Consider the following 16,146-nt stretch of genomic DNA (forward strand, 5'->3'; position numbering starts at 1 on the left):
AGCGTTTCAGTTAAATCATGGTTTTAACTGAACGAGTTATCATTATGATCCCTTCATAATCAGGCAATAATCACTTAATGCTGTGATTTTATTGTACTGATTTATTTCCTGTCAGGTTAATTAAAAATAAATAATAGTTAATACTTACAACTGCCAGGTATAATTCTAAGCACTTTACATGAATTGACTTATTTTTCTATAACCATATGAAGTAGGTGTTATTAATATCGCCATTTAATAGATGAAGAAACTAAGGCAATAAAAAGTAACTTGTCCAAAGTTGATACAAATACTATATGAACAACTAATAAAAATAAATGAAAAAAAAAAGCATAAAAAAAATACTATATGGAAAAGGTGAGATTCAAAACTTGAGAAGTCTAATAAAATTATAAATAACTATTTAGACTACCTTTTCGTAATTTTATAAATTACATGTCTAACTGCCACTTAGTTGCAGTTTAGTTGCAACCATGGACAAGTTACATAGCCTCTTTAGATCTGAATTTCCTTATCTGCGACCAACTTTCATTGAATTGTCATGAATCACATAAAGTTTGGAAAAACTCTGCAGTGTGCCTGATACCAAGGTAAGCTCCCAAAGAGCAGTTTTATTATTACAATATCATTGTATACAGGCAGTCTCTAAACTGCATATAAAAACTCTGCTTTTAAGTCATTGACTTGTAATACATTTTGCATAACAAGCAATTACCTAATTCTATTCCCTGAAAGTACATACATAAACCTCTCATTTAAATTATGTCCCTGTGGTTGAACTAGACATTTGAATAAGAAAAAACAAATGGTAATTATTTATTTGTTCCAAGTTTTATAAATGACAGGCTTTACCACAAAACCAGTTCAACTCAGAAACAACATTTACATAGTTTTACAATCCACATATTACCCCCCCAAACTTTTTAATAATATATGAGCTACTTGAGCTATAATGTGGACTGATGCTGAAGCTGAAGCTCCAGTATTTTTGTCATCTGATCCGAACAGATGACTCATTGGAAAAGTCCCTGATGCTGGAAAAGATTGAGGGCAGAAGGAGAAGAGGGCATCAGAGGATGAGATGGCTGGATGGCATCACTGATGCAATGAACATGAACTTGGGCAAACTCCTGTAGATGGTGAGGGACAGGGAGACCTGGCATGCTGCAGTCCATGGGGTTGCAGAGTCGGACACAACTGGGCGACTGAACAACAATGAAATGACAATACTTGGTCCTAGATAAGAAAACCACATAAACGAAGGAAAAAGTTTCTCGTTCCTAATATAGAAATGTCTCTAGGAAACTAGAGTTTTGGTGTAATGACATTTCCCTTCCCTGCACTTTTCTCACTAGTACATCATGATAAAAGACAGATTCGGCCTAAAAATCTGCCCCAGGACTGGATTTCTTAATCTTCACAGCTACTTCTCATCTAGCGCTTCTGAACCAGCTTGTTCTCTAAAAATTAAGTGCTTTCACAACTTTGTAGGGGTGCTTTCACAATGTTTGTAGGGTTTCTGTGTAGAAACTGTGAATCAAGGATTACCTAATAATAGACATAAGACAGTTTTAATATCACTTATTCCACAAGCATTTTAGGAAGTTTGTTACACTAGAAAGCATTGTGCCATGTGCTCAATGTGGTCTCAGCCTCACTGAGGGAGGAAGACAGTCATAAGCAACAAGAATACAGCACTACTGCTACGCTGGGGGAACACAAAATGCTTTAAGAGTACATGAAAGGAACCCTTTCTGGGACTTGTACTATCAGGAAAGGCTTCCAGAGGAAATGGAATATATTAATAGGAGAGAGCAGAAAAAGGAAAGGAGAGGGGTAACGTGTTTCATACAGTATTTATGAAGTTCCAGAGATCAGAGCATAGCATTTTGAAGAAATGGAAAGAAATTTAGTATGTCTGGAACAAACACGGCAGATTAACAAAGAATCAAAAAATGAAATGAGAAAATATTGGGGCAAGATTGTAAAGAAATTTGTTTTAAAATTGTAGTGTTTGGATTTTTGCTTTAATGGAAATAGAAAATTTTTAAGCAAAGTAGTAACAAAATCAAATTAACTTCTTTTTTTAAAGAACAGTTCAGTTCAGTTGCTCAGTTGTGTCCGACTTCGACCCCATAGACTATAGCACGCCAAGCCTCCTTTCCATCATCAACTCCCAGAGTTTACACAAACTCATGTCCATCATGTTGGTAATGCCATCCAACCATCTCATCCTCTGTCGTCCCCTTCTTCTCCTGCCTTCAATCTTTCACAGCATCAGGGTCTTTTCAAATGAGTCAGCTTTTTGCATCAGGTGGCCAAAGTATTGGAGTTTCAGCTTCAACATCAGTCCTTCCAATGAACACCCAGGACTGATCTCCTTTAGGATGGACTGGTTGGATCTCCTTGCAGTCCAAGGGACTCTCAAGAATCTTCTTCAACACCACAGTTCAAAAGCATCAATTCTTCAGTGCTCAGCTTTCTTTATAGTCCAACTCTCACATCCATACATGACTAATGGAAAAACCATAGCTGACAAAGTAACATCTCTGCTTTTTAATATGCTGTCTAGGTTGGTCATAACTTTCCTTCCAAGGAGTAAACATCTTTTAATTTCACGGCTGCAGTCACCATCTGCAGTGATTTTGGAGCTCAAAAAACTAAAGTCTGACACTGTTTCCACTGTCTCCCCATCTATCTGCCATGAAGTGATGGGACCAGATGCCATGATCTTTGTTTTTTGAATGTTGAGCTTTAAGTCAACTTTTTCACTCTCCTCTTTCACTTTCATCAAAAGGCTCTTTAGTTTTTCTTCACTTCCTGCCATAAGGGTGGTGTCATCTGCATATCTGAGGTTATTGATATTTCTCCTGGCAGTCTTGATTCCAACTTGTGCTTCCTCCAACCCAGCATTTCTCATGATGTACTCTGCATAGAAGTTAAATAAGCAGGGTGACAATATGCAGCCTTGACGTACTCCTTTTCCTATTTGGAACCAGTCTGTTGTTCCATGTCCAGTTCTAACTGTTGCTTCCTGACCTGCACACAGATTTCTCAAGAGGCAGGTCAGGTGGTCTGGTATTCCCGTCTCTTTCAGAATTTTCCACAGTTTATTGTGATCCACACAGTCAAAGGCTTTGGCATAATCAGTAAGGCAGAAATAGATGTTTTTGTGGAACTCTCTTGCTTTTTTGATGATCCAACAGATGTTGGCAATTTGATCTCTGGTTCCTCTGCCTTTTCTAAATCCAGCTTGACATCTGGAAGTTCACAGTTCACATACTATTGAAGCCTGGCTTGGAGAATTTTGAGCATTACTCTGCTAGTGTGTAAGATGGATACAATTGTGCAGTAGTTGAGCATTCTTTGGCATTGCCTTTCTTTGGGATTGGAATGAAAACTGACCTTTTCCAGTCTTGTGGCCACTGCTGAGTTTTAGAAATTTGCTGGTGTATTAAGTGCAGCACTTATGCAGCATCATCTTTTAGGCTTTGAAATAGCTCAACTGGAATTGCATCACATCCACTAGCTTTGTTTGTAGTGATGCTTCCGAAGGCCCACTTGACTTCACATTCCAGGATGTCTAGCTCTAGGTGAGCGATCACCCCATCATGATTATCTGGGTCATGAAGATCTTTTTTGTACAGTTCTTCTGTGTATTCTTGCCACTGCTTCTTAATATCTTCTGCTTCTGTTAGGTCCATACCATTTCTGTCCTTTAGCGAGCCCATCTTTGCATGACATGTTCCCTTGGTATCTCTAATTTTCTTGAAGAGATCTCTAGTCTTTCCCATTCTATTGTTTTCCTCTACTTCTTTGCACTGATCACTGAGGAGGGCTTTCTTATTGCTCCTCCCTATTCTTTGGAACTCTGCATTCAAATGAGTAAATCTTTCCTTTTCTCCTTTGCTTTTTGCTTTTCTTCTTTTCACAGCTATTTGTAAGGCCTCCTCAGACAGCCATTTTGCTTTTTTGCATTTCTTTTTCTTGGCGATGGTCTTGATCCCTGTCTCCTGTACAATGTCATGAACTTCGTCCACAGTTTCATCAGGAGAACTCTCCTGGCTTTATAGGCTTCCCTGGTGGCTCAGACGGTAAAGAGTCTGCCTGCAGTGTGGGAGACCTGGGTTCAATCCCTGGGTCAGGAAGATCTCCTGGAGAAGGAAATCGCAACCCACTCCAATATTCTTGCCTAGAAAATCCCATGGACGGAGGATCCTGGCTGGCTACAGTCCAGGGGTTGCAATGAGTCGGACACGACTGAGCGACTTCACTTTCTTTCTTTCTTTCTTTCTTTCCTGGCTTTATAGGAAAGAATAGATTATAGGCAAGAAAGCAAATTAATTAGGAGTTGGCCTGAGGCAAGGGGTAACAGTGACCTGCATTATAGTAGTAGCAGTAGAAAGTGCTGGGAAAGATTGAAGGCAAAAGGAGGAGAAGAGGGCAGCAGAGGATGAGATGGTTAGATAGCATCACTGACTCAATGGACATGAATCTAAGCAAACTCCGGGAGATGGGGAAGGAAAGGGAAGGCTGGTGTGCTACAGTCCATAGAGTCACAAAGAGTCAGACATAACTTAGCAACTGAACAACAGTGGGAAATGGGGGAATTTTTAGAGTGATATATAGGAAATGAGACTTAGTGAGTGAGTGATTGGATATGAGGCACAAATGAGAGGTGGAAGTGCTTAAGGTTCTCAGGTCTGATTTAAGCATCTGTGTGGAAAATGAGGCCAAAAAACACTTGGAATATATGTCTGAAGCTCACCCAGACATAGGGAAAAACCAAGTCATTATATGACTGAAGCGAATGAAAATGTTTCAAGAAGATTGTGCAGCATTCACGTGTCAACATACTTAAAAATAGAGTTTGTCAAATAATTATATATTTACAAATATTAAAATGGTATAAGAAGTATAAGTTTGCAGCAGAGTTAAGTTGGGTAGCAATATCCAGAGTGGTGATAAGCATTTTGGAGAGTTAAATAATTGTGATTAAATGGCTTTGGTCATTTAATGTATCCTGATGGGATGGAACTTGGAAAGAAAGGAGGGAAGGAAAGAAGGAGTAAGGAAGGGAAGGAGGAAATGCGGCTAGGTTCGAGAAAAGAATGGAGAAAATTGAAGGGAAGGTGGGGGTAGGAAGCCCCCTCCCTCCTAGCTTAGATACTTAGTTCTGGAAAACACACCTTCTCAGAGAAGGAAGATAATATATGCTAGGCAGAGCAATTTAATCAGAACCTTTTCAACATAGTACTGAAGCAAACATCTTTAACTGATGGTATTATGCCATAGGAGACTTTTAAAAACATATATGCCATCCCTACTTTTGGCACAACTTCCAGAAATAATAGGGTATTCCCTTCAGTTGAATGCTTTCTCCTAACTTACTCTAAAAAGCTGAATCCCAATGGCCGCCTGCAGTCACATTCTGTCTTACCATGCTTCTCCTTGCTTCAGCAAATGCCTTCTTTTCTTCCTCTATTCTTCTTCTGGCATCTTCTTCTGCTTTCCTTTTTTCATCTTCTCTCCTTTGTCTTTCTATTTCTTCAAAACTGAGCTTGAGTTTACCAGGGCGGTACCCTTTAAAAATGTTTTCTGTGTCTTGGTTTTCCTCCTCTTCATTTACCTAACCAACAAACAACTCATTATTAAGAAATGAGATTCATCAAAGACAGGAACAAATTATCAATCAAAAGGCACAGACTCAGTCACCTCACATAGGGGACCAGAATCTCCTTCCTCTATAGGATTCAAAAAGTATGAATCTAATATTTCATCTAATATTCTAATTAATATTAGATTAATATTCTAATTCTAGAATCTAATATTAAAAAAATATGAATCTAATATGATTCCAAAAAATCTAAGCTGGAAAAATTACAGGGTATTTAAAAGTGTGTGTATGTACTTTAATTGAGGTTCAAGTTTACACACACAGTCTCTTTGATAATAAAATAAAGTCATTCTGTAATTGTCATGGATTTTTTTTTTTTACTATGAACTATGGTAATTAAATGGGTAAAATATCTGGAGCTATTTTATATACAATTCAAATTTAATGATTTTATAATTAATATAATATGAATTTAATTATGCATTGAAATTTATGATTTAATTAATTAATGATATTACTATGTCTTTTCACTAAATTGACCACCAGTGATATCTAAAATGTGTAGATATCCAACTATAACTGCCCAAAAGTAACAAGATTTTCAAACAAAATATCTAGAAAATTTTAATTTGGAGGTACAGTCCTTAGAACATCATTATTTAAAGTTGATCAAGGAAGCCTGAAAGCTTAAAAAATTATATATGTTCCTTTCTTCGGTTCTTGCAATGAGATTTGGAATCAGTGTTTTCTTATTTCAGTTTTATTTTTGGTTGGTAAATCTGTTACTGTGATAGCAGTTAATGATTTTAAAGCACTTATTGGGAGTTCCCTGGTGGTCCAGTGGTTAGGATTCTGCACTTCCATTGCAGGGTGCACAGGTTCAATCCCTGGTGAAGGAACTAAGATCCTGCAAGCTCCACTGCATGGTCAAAAAAATAAAAATTACAAAATAAAAATGAATAAAAAATAAGGCACTTCTTATATGCTAGATGCTAATTGCTTTCTGTGTTAACTCATTTAATGATTTAAGAAGTAGGCCTAATTATTTTTACCATTTTACAAATGAGGAAAGATATAGAGAGGTTAAATAACTTGTCTATGGATACACATTTAATAAATGTTAGATATATGAATCCAGACAGTCTGGCTCCAAAGTCCATGTTCTTAACCACTTACATTGTATACATTTACACACACATGTATGTTCAGTATATATGTGTGTGTGTGTGTGTGTGCACACATTGACACTAAGTGTATACTTATGATAAGACTTGAAAGTGTGCTGCACCAGGCTGCTAAACACACTGCAGACTGAACTAACAGAGAGAGAGTTGAATAATCATTCTGTTGAATAAATATTTTGCATATTTATAACAATTATAGAAATAAAAATTTGGAGAATATTAGATAAAATATCCAAAAATGAAAACCAGAACATAATATGGATGCATATTATATATGGAATATGTATACAGTTTCAAAATCAGACCCTTCTACATAGAAAATCTCCTTAAATTTATAGCAATGAACCTTTCCAAATCCAGCTACCTCCCTTAATATTGAAAGCTTTACAGATAACATTTATATAATATTATACATATAATTTATATAATATTGTAATATATGAATATTATATATCACAATATAATTATGTATTATAATCCACATATATAAATGTTACATATACATCAGTTTGTTTTACCATTTGCCGCCTTGCTTCTTCAAAAGCACGCCTCTCTTCTTCTAAACGTTTTCTTGCTTCCTCCTCAGCTTGCTTCCTTCGGTTTTCTTGTCTCTGTCTTTCCAATTCTTCGAAAGTCAGTTTCAATTTTCCAGAAGAAAGTGATTCTTTTTTTGCCTCACTTTCTAGTTCATCATCCTAAGAAAACATAATGGAAACCTACCCGTTAATCATAAAAGGATATGATTTGAATCAACTTAACTTTTTATTTGTTCTTAAAAAAAAATTACCATGACCAACGAAAGACACTTTGCTTCCTTGAGAGATCGGCGTTGTTCTTCATATTTTATTCTTTTATCTTCTTCATACTTGACCCTTTCCTTCTCTTCTCGTTCATTTTCTAGGCCTTCAAAATTCTTTTTTATTTTTCCAGATGTTTTGTGTGATTTGACAGGTACCACTGTTACAAGCAGTGACTCATCTCCTTCCTAATTTATAAAATAGGTGATTAGCATATTTCTTCCATATCAAAATTTAGATTCCACGGGACATTACTTCCATCATTGGTGGATTTCATTACATTGCTATCAATGCTATGAAGAACAAAAATATAGTTTTTATGGATTACTATTAAATAGCTCTTTCTCTGAATTCATTGTACATTATGAATTAGTCTTACTGAAATCCATTGCTGACAAGGTTCAAGAAGCATCCTTTTTCCTAGAAGATGGTGTTAATACAGTGTTCAGATAAAACCGTGTGACATTATCTGAATTTCGCTATCATGCACTCATCCCACAAAAGGTAATGTGCATGTGAGCATACTCTCAATCAATTTGATGGTGGACAGATTCAGTTTAAACATACAAGAAAGCTTTCTGCATATGGCTTTTCTCTCCATGTAAGTTTTTAAATACTTTAATAAAACCAACATTTAGTGAGAAAAAAAAAAACAGTATTTCCAAGTGATCTAGAAAACATTTATATTACAGACAAAACTCTTTGGCATTTGGTCCTATTCACATATTCTTAAACTTGTTTTTGAAATTCATTTTAATTAGTTCTTTTACATCATCTATTATTGCCTCTGAACTTTTTTCAAAAACAAAGTGAAGAATTATAATTTGTAACATATGCCCCTGAAGTAAAACTGCTTCCAATTTATTTGTCTGTACTTCTAGGCACACCGTCAGATTGATTGATCTTTAACTTTGTATGTTAGATTAGAAGAGATCTAAAACTGTTGTGGTTGTTGAACACTCCTTCATGGCAATAGATACTGTACTCTCTGCTAGTATGTAATAACCAAAACAAACTATCAGGAACTCTGAGGAAAGAAGACAAACGATGAAAAGAAAACTGTGTTTTTCAACATTAGCTTTCAACAGTCTCAACTATTATTAACAGTTCAAGAAATATATAGTCTTGGTAGAGTATTTCAGACTCTGATTTGTGCTTCTACTTGAACCATGAGAGCAAAAACATACTTTTCTCCAAAAACACTAAGCTATAGTGTTTGAAAGTGCAAAAGTATGACTGTGCTCTGCAAAATATTTTTGTCCTTTTTCTTGTTGCTATATTCATCATAAAACTTTTAATTTTTTTAATTGAAAGATTATTTGTGAACCAGATAATTTTAGGTGAATGTTTCATTAAAGGAAATGTCCATTTACCTCTGGTGCTGATTCAGTTTCCGTATTGTTTATGTCCTCAATCTATTGAATAAGAATTTCATATCATTACATTACATCAGATTTCTGAGTTTTGCTTTAAACATATAACTGAAAAGTAATTTAGTTGTGATTTATGGTAAATTTTCAAAATTTAGGATTTTGGAAGTATTTTTATGTTGCTCCAAATTAGCCAATTATGTCCTTTTAAATAGAGATTAAACCTTCTACTAGTTTTTGCATTTTGATATCAATATCTTGGGAACATTATATTAAGAAAAAATTAAAATAAAGCCTACCTTTGTAATTCTGGAATTTGAATAACAGACCAAGCTCTTACAACATGGCTGTGAGCTTACAACCAACAGTTATTAAATAAACAAGCAATTTAAACTGAGATACAGAAACATTTCTCCATTCTCTGCCACAATGAAAGGAAAACCTATCATTTGCAACCAAATAATCATCATGACTATATTTTACAATATGGCCAAAATATAACTGACACAATAATGAAGTGCAGTGAAAGGTATAGGCTTTCACATGTCTAGTTTAGAAGGAAAAACAATCATAATTGTTTATTGTATATTTTGACCAGATCTATGTAGGAAAGGCCCTCATTCAAAAGGAATGAGCTCCATTTGGCCAGTGAGGTTAGCAAGCTAATGTACATAACAGAGTGAGAAATGACAGAAAGATGACTTAAATAGCACAGTGTTTGAAGTCTCAGGAAAAAGAAACATAAACAATGGGAAAATGAAAAAGTTAGAAAGTAAAAATTCATATTGTTTATTGTTTTAATTTTATTTCTAACACCAGTGAAAGAATCTGGAAGTAGTCTGTTCCTCACTCAGGCTAAGGGAATTCGGCTGTACATTGCTCATACTAGGAACTGGGCTGGTTTAATCCCTATTCTCTCATCATCCCTCTTTTCTACAGTCTCCATCAAGGGAGAAATTATACATTTTACTAAGATATCAAATTTCTTGAAAAATAAATTATTCTGAACAAATTGTATTTTAAAAATAAATTTATTGTGTATTTTAATAATTTATTTTAAATAGTTTTGTTCAGAATAATTTGCTTTGTTATGGAATTATCTATTATACTGATTTGCTGTGTAAATGATGAAACTTTTATTGAATGATAAATGATACTATGAAAAATTCTAGTAGACCTATAATAAAATAATTATAAAATTATTTCCCTTCAAAAGAGTGATAATAATTACCCCACAATTTGTGTTAATCTCAATAAAAAGTTTTAGGAGGTATGGTGAGAAGTGAGAAATTGAGAGCATAGGGGAAAAAATTCTAAATTTTTTAACCCCAGATTTCTTTTTCTTTTCAGATTTTTATTAGCTTGCACTAGATAATAAACTATTGTGTTGGCCAAAAAAATTTAATTTGGGTTTTTCTGTAAGCTGGCTCTAGTTGCATTTAGTTGCCTTTAACTTCATTTGAAACAATTTTGTAAGATTGTATTGTGACAGTTGTCATATCTGGGTGCATTCAGTTCAATTACAGTGCTAATTTTCAGAAGCTACCATGGAAGAGCTGCTTCCCAACACTTCCTTTTGATTCATGGGGGGAAAAACTCCTTTTGCTCCTTCCCAAATCAGCTTCCTTGCTCCCTTTTCTCTTTAACAGCTCAGTCTCCCACTAATAACTTCTTTTTTTCTACTTTCATAGATGTTAATGTTGTCTATCAAAATACCCTAGAAGATAACTAGATTATACCAAATTAAGATCTCCCCCAAATTTTATTGGTGTTTGATTCCAACATGCTGTATACAAAATATTTCTATTTTTAATTCATCATAATAAGAAGGGGACGACAGAGGATGAAATAGTTGGATGGCATCACCAACTCAATGGACATGAGTTTGAGCAAGCTCCAGGAGATGGTGAAGGACAGGGAAGCCTGGTGTACTGCAGTCCGTGGGATTGCCAGGAGTTGGACATGACTGAACAACAAAAATAATCTAGAATCTTAGAACTGGTAATTATTTCAAACATTATTCAGCTACTCGTCTGACTCAAAAATCCTATCTATAGTAATGGACTTACACAAGATGATTTTTCATTAAGACTCTTCTTAACTACCTATATCATGCTTTACTTCTTATATTCAAAGATAGATAAAATTTTATTAGATTTGAGTAGAAAATGTACTTAATTAGGTTTTAAAATTAGATTTCCCATGTTTACAAAATGAAATTACTATTAATGGTTTATATTGCTCTACCCACATATTCTCAAATAATTCAATAGGCTAAAATTTTTATTAACCAAGATTCTCTTGCCATGCAGTATCTACGGTTACTAAAGTGGTTCTTTTTCATGATTAGCTTTTTTCCATTTCTTTCTGAGTACCCTATGTCTTCATCACATTCAAATTCACCTCTTCAACACATACATAGTTCTTTGTGAAACCACTGCCTACATATTCAGTTCATGGGGTTGTAGTGGGTCTCAAAGTCTAGTGTGTAATCAGTGCTTCTTGGAAAAGAACGCAAGATTTAAAAGAAGTAGACTAACCCCATGTGTATACTCTTTATTTCCTGCCAAGCACCATATATTTTAATTATATATTTTACTATAATTTTATTATGTTCTTTTACAATTTGTATTATAAATATAATTATATATACTGATATGTTTTATATTTATAACATATAACCTAAAATGTTCATTTTTTTATAATTGTGCTCCCTTCTGAAATTTCACTTCAAAATGAATCCTAATCTTTGATGACTGGAGGTGACAGAGGTAAAGTATGCCATTCTCTCTTTACACTAAGGGATATGAAGTAATAAAATATAGAAAATCCCAATTCTTTTCTATACTTTCATCTGGCATGTATCATTATTTGACACCATACAAATGGCTACTTGTGCCATAAAAGTGGTTATTCACAAAGTCAGAGTAAATAAATTTCCTTGACATGCAAATACGGCATATGCTTTGCCTTCTTTGTCACTTTTCTGTTTGTTTTGGGGTTTTTGTTTGTTTGTTTGGCCATGCTGTGCAGCTTGTCGGATCTTAGCTCCTTGACCAAGGATCGACCCTGGACTCCCAGAAGAGAAAGCGCTGAGTCCTAACCACTGGACTGCCAGGGAAGTCCCTGTCACTTTTTTTCAGAAGAGTTGTAGGAACTGAAAGAAGCACAGCAAACAGATTTAAGACACTTAAAGCAAAGGCAAAAAGAGCCAAGTACAACCTCACAGTAAACATGGTTATGAGAGAGACAATATACTGTGAAGATTATATTAGGGAAATTGTCAAAATGTTGATGAGAGAAGGGAAAACTAAAATGGTTTCATGACATTTTATTTATATGTACTACTACTTAGGTGAAACATTCATTTATAGCCCTCTTACTTTGTACCAGGCACTGTCCTAAATGCTTGCATTTATTAACTCATATAATCTTAATAAAAACTCTGATAAATACCATTATTGTACTAGTTTAGTCTCACTAAAATCAGTATATTAATCATCTCTTTTGATCCTACAATATAGATAAAGTTAAAGTAAATAAGCAATATAACTGTCTTCTGGCATTTTTTTCAACTCTATGACTACAGATCATTTATAATATAAAACAATTATCAATATATTAGAGAAATTTTTGTGAACTGATCAGTTCTTTACTTAATAAAATGTTAATTTTGACTATTAGAATTTCAAGTTTCTATGTCATAGCAATCATTAATCATTTTGAGAGATTAACTTTTTCTGGAACTTAGATCAGATTCTTGAGTATTTTAAAATCTTTACCAGCCTCTAAGTTCTCATCCTTTGAGCAGAAAATATATGGGAATTTTAAGTTCATTAAGAGATTCTATAAAATCATAGTAATAATGTCTTTCTTCTGGTCTGTCCTTCATGGCTATGGGGAGCAGGAATGGCTATGTGAAGGACATGACTGTCACATGTATCTCCCCTCTCCTACTACCGTCCCCAACTTGCTAATAATACCATTATTGAATAAAATGTGACTTAATTTTGTTACATGTTAAAAATAATTGAGTAGGAAGATATTCTAATTAAGCCTTAGTGCTTGATAATAACCAGCAAGCATTTTTTATTGCTATTAAAAGATCAGCATTTTGTTACATGTCTGGATAATTTATGTGTGAATTTGCCTTATATCTTTGTAAAATTTTCTAATGTGTCAAGAAAAATATAGAATGTGGACAGAATAAGACAGTATATAACAAAAGTTATCTCAGTACTCAACCTTGAAATAGACACATTCTGCCCTTATCCTTCTAGGCATTCGATATTAAATATTGTGCTTAAGACCTTACTTTCATGCTAGCTGCTGTTTAATAGGCTTATGTTATAATAAAACACTTTGATTAGGCAACATACTGGTTAGTTTTACTCTGTACAATTAGTTTCTGAAGCAATTACTGACTTAATATCTGTTGTATACCTGCTCAGCCCTTCTTGCTAATTCACGCTGTATCTTCCTCTTCTCTAAAAGATCCTGCTCAATTCGGCGTTTTCGTTCCTCCTCCGTCCTCTTCCTCTGCTCCTCTTGTCTTTGTTTCTCCATTTCAGCAAATTTACCTTTAACAGTTCCTAGGAATATATGAAACAAGTTTGACATTTTGTTTTGTTTCCTTGTTTGCAGTTTTATTTACAATTTACCCCTCAAGTGCCTTACCTGTTAGCTTTGGGACGTAAGCCTTTTCTACTTTAGAAGATAGCTCTTCTTCATCATCAGAAGCAAGCATTTCTTTAATCTAGATGGGTAAATAAATTAATATGAACATGTCCAAACTTCAGACTAAATCATATTATATGCAGAGTTTGAAATTAGCTTATAAATGCAGAAAATATTTTAAGTACCGTTAATATGAAATGTGATTAATGTGAATAATAAATAAAATGTGAATTTAAATGATGAAAATGAATATTTGCACAATAATGAAATAAAAATAAAATAAAATAACCTCCTGCTTTCTCCTGTTCCATTCTCTCTCTCTAATATATTGTTCTTTTCTTCTTTGCTTTTCGTCTCTAGATCTCCTTTGATTTCTTTCTTCCCTTGCTCTCTGCATGGCTTCAAACTTATCCTTTACATCACCCTTGCCAAGTTTTGGCACATAGGTTTTTGGTATAGGTTTAGATGAAGAAAGCAGAATCTTCATTAGAAGAAAATAAAGAGAAGAAAGTTAAAAAAATAAGAAAGGAAGAAATTAGGTAAAGATAGATCAGAATAAGCAATATAAGAAATATTTATCAAAACAGAATGTAGAAATGAGTTTGCAACCTTTATTTCTATACGAACTTGATTAGATACCTTCTAAAATCTAAGTATGAAAGATGATATTGCAGAAAATATGAGAGTAAAATGTTACTAATATATTGCAACGAAGTCCCATTTTGTATGTGTTCCAACTGAAGCTGAAAGCTGGAAAAATATAAACATTGAAGACTGGATTCCAATTCAAAACAACCTGTATTTTACTGACCTATTTCATTATTAAAGATTCAAATTTTACATTGCTTGCTTAAAAGATACCAAGTCTAATTTTAGTAAGTTAGATAAGTTGAAAACAAAGCAAAAAACTTAAGCCTAATTTACATATTGATTTTCTTGCTTGTTTCTGTATCTAATATGAGGAAAACTGAAGAGCATTTGCTTCTCATTTGTGGTTGAGGTGAGCCATGGTCTTTGTGCACAAGCAGTGATTTTTGTTGTTACTACTGCTATACTGCCCATCTAGAACTTCTTTAAGCCAACACTGAAAATACGTGAGAATGCTATATCATTCCAAGTAGAATGTGCTCTAAGGAGAAATTCCCAAATGACAAACAAGCTTTCCAAAGGAGGAGGAATCTGTTAAAAGACTGGAGAAACGGGTTTCCTCCATTCTGAAACCAGGAAAGCAAATTATTTTCATCTTTTTGAAAATTACACTGATCTCTAAAAGAAGTTTCAGTAAATAAAACTTCATCGCCTCAGAACAGCAAACTCCTCCTAGTGATAATGGCAAATTGATTCATTAACCTGTGGCATACACAGCCTCTATTTTATTTTCTACTTATGGTGTCATTGATTTCTCGTAAGAGTATATATCAATTCTGTTTTTTTTTTAATACTGAAAAAACAACTTCTAAATATATCTTCTAAGATATATCATGTTAAAATTTACTCAAGATGCTAGCCATCACATCCACTTTACCATCACACACAAAATTTTATAGTCATGCTTCCTAGATAAGAATCCAAATGAAAATACTGGGCCCCAGACGAGCCTGTGAATTTTCTCTCTTCTTATGTCTTACATCTTGACACCATGTTACTATGAACTTCTGTGGATGACCTTTCCACCAGTTGCCCTTCCAGCGGCTGTGCAGTCAGCTCTGATTCCCCCATTTTTTAACTTTTAAGTTAAAAAGCTTACCTCAGCCTTTTGGGAAATATCATTCATGTTTGCTGTATGTGGTCTTGGGGTGATTATGAAGCTTTGTAATTTTTTGCACCTGAAAAAAAATATTAGTATTGAGTAAGAATTTTTGATGACTTAATTTTTCAATGTGCTATATAAATATCTTTATAAAGAGAAATAGCACATTTATTACCCCTCAAAAAATAATGACATAATCTAAGCACTTAATTAATTATAGTAACTCTCAGTTCTTTCCCTAAGATTTAGGGTATAGAAGGTATAAGGTGCATGTGTTAAAAAATCCTTATAAGTTAATAACCCAAAATAGTTTAGTGAATGTATCAAGTGCCTGTGCAAAGAATTTGTATTGTTATTGGATGCAGTTATTGGATGTATTATTCTTTTTTTTTTTTTTGCAAACCTGAGAATTTTTATTTTTTTTTCATTTATTTTTATTAGTTGGAGGCTAATTACTTTACAATATTGTAGTGGATTTTGTCATACATTGACATGTATTATTCTATAATTATCAACGAGGTCAAGGTGGTTGATCATGTTATTTGGATCTTCTATGTCTTTACTAAAAAACATTTGTTTTGGTCTAGTTCTTAACCTATGTGGAATTGTCTATCCCTTTAATTCTGTCATTTTTATTTCATGTAATTTCAAACTTTTAACAATGCATATGCATGCAGGTCTGTACATATGCCATTCCCCTTTGCTGCCTACTTCGGTACTGACTGAACATTTTTTAGAATTTTATTTTAAT

The 16,146-nt window shown here is 33.9% G+C and overlaps 1 protein-coding gene across 3 annotated transcripts in view; it reads right to left on the reverse strand.

Moving 5' to 3' along the window:
- The window catches only part of NEXN (nexilin F-actin binding protein), a 51,979-nt gene that overhangs the window by 14,894 nt on the left and 20,939 nt on the right, over nt 1-16,146 (reverse strand). For 2 of the 3 annotated variants that reach the window (XM_061121576.1, XM_061121577.1), the window contains exons 2-8: nt 15,393-15,471; nt 13,646-13,724; nt 13,412-13,560; nt 8,972-9,013; nt 7,589-7,786; nt 7,320-7,496; nt 5,441-5,629 (exon numbers count right to left, since the gene is read on the reverse strand). In XM_061121576.1, coding sequence (XP_060977559.1) covers nt 5,441-5,629; nt 7,320-7,496; nt 7,589-7,786; nt 8,972-9,013; nt 13,412-13,560; nt 13,646-13,724; nt 15,393-15,419 — 861 coding nt within the window. In that variant the 5' untranslated portion in view covers nt 15,420-15,471. The remainder of the gene's footprint in view (nt 1-5,440; nt 5,630-7,319; nt 7,497-7,588; nt 7,787-8,971; nt 9,014-13,411; nt 13,561-13,645; nt 13,725-15,392; nt 15,472-16,146) is intronic. The other variant, XM_061121578.1, reaches the window with a different exon arrangement.

This window comes from Dama dama, chromosome 20 (assembly GCF_033118175.1).
Source record: "Dama dama isolate Ldn47 chromosome 20, ASM3311817v1, whole genome shotgun sequence".
NCBI lineage: Eukaryota > Metazoa > Chordata > Mammalia > Artiodactyla > Cervidae > Dama > Dama dama.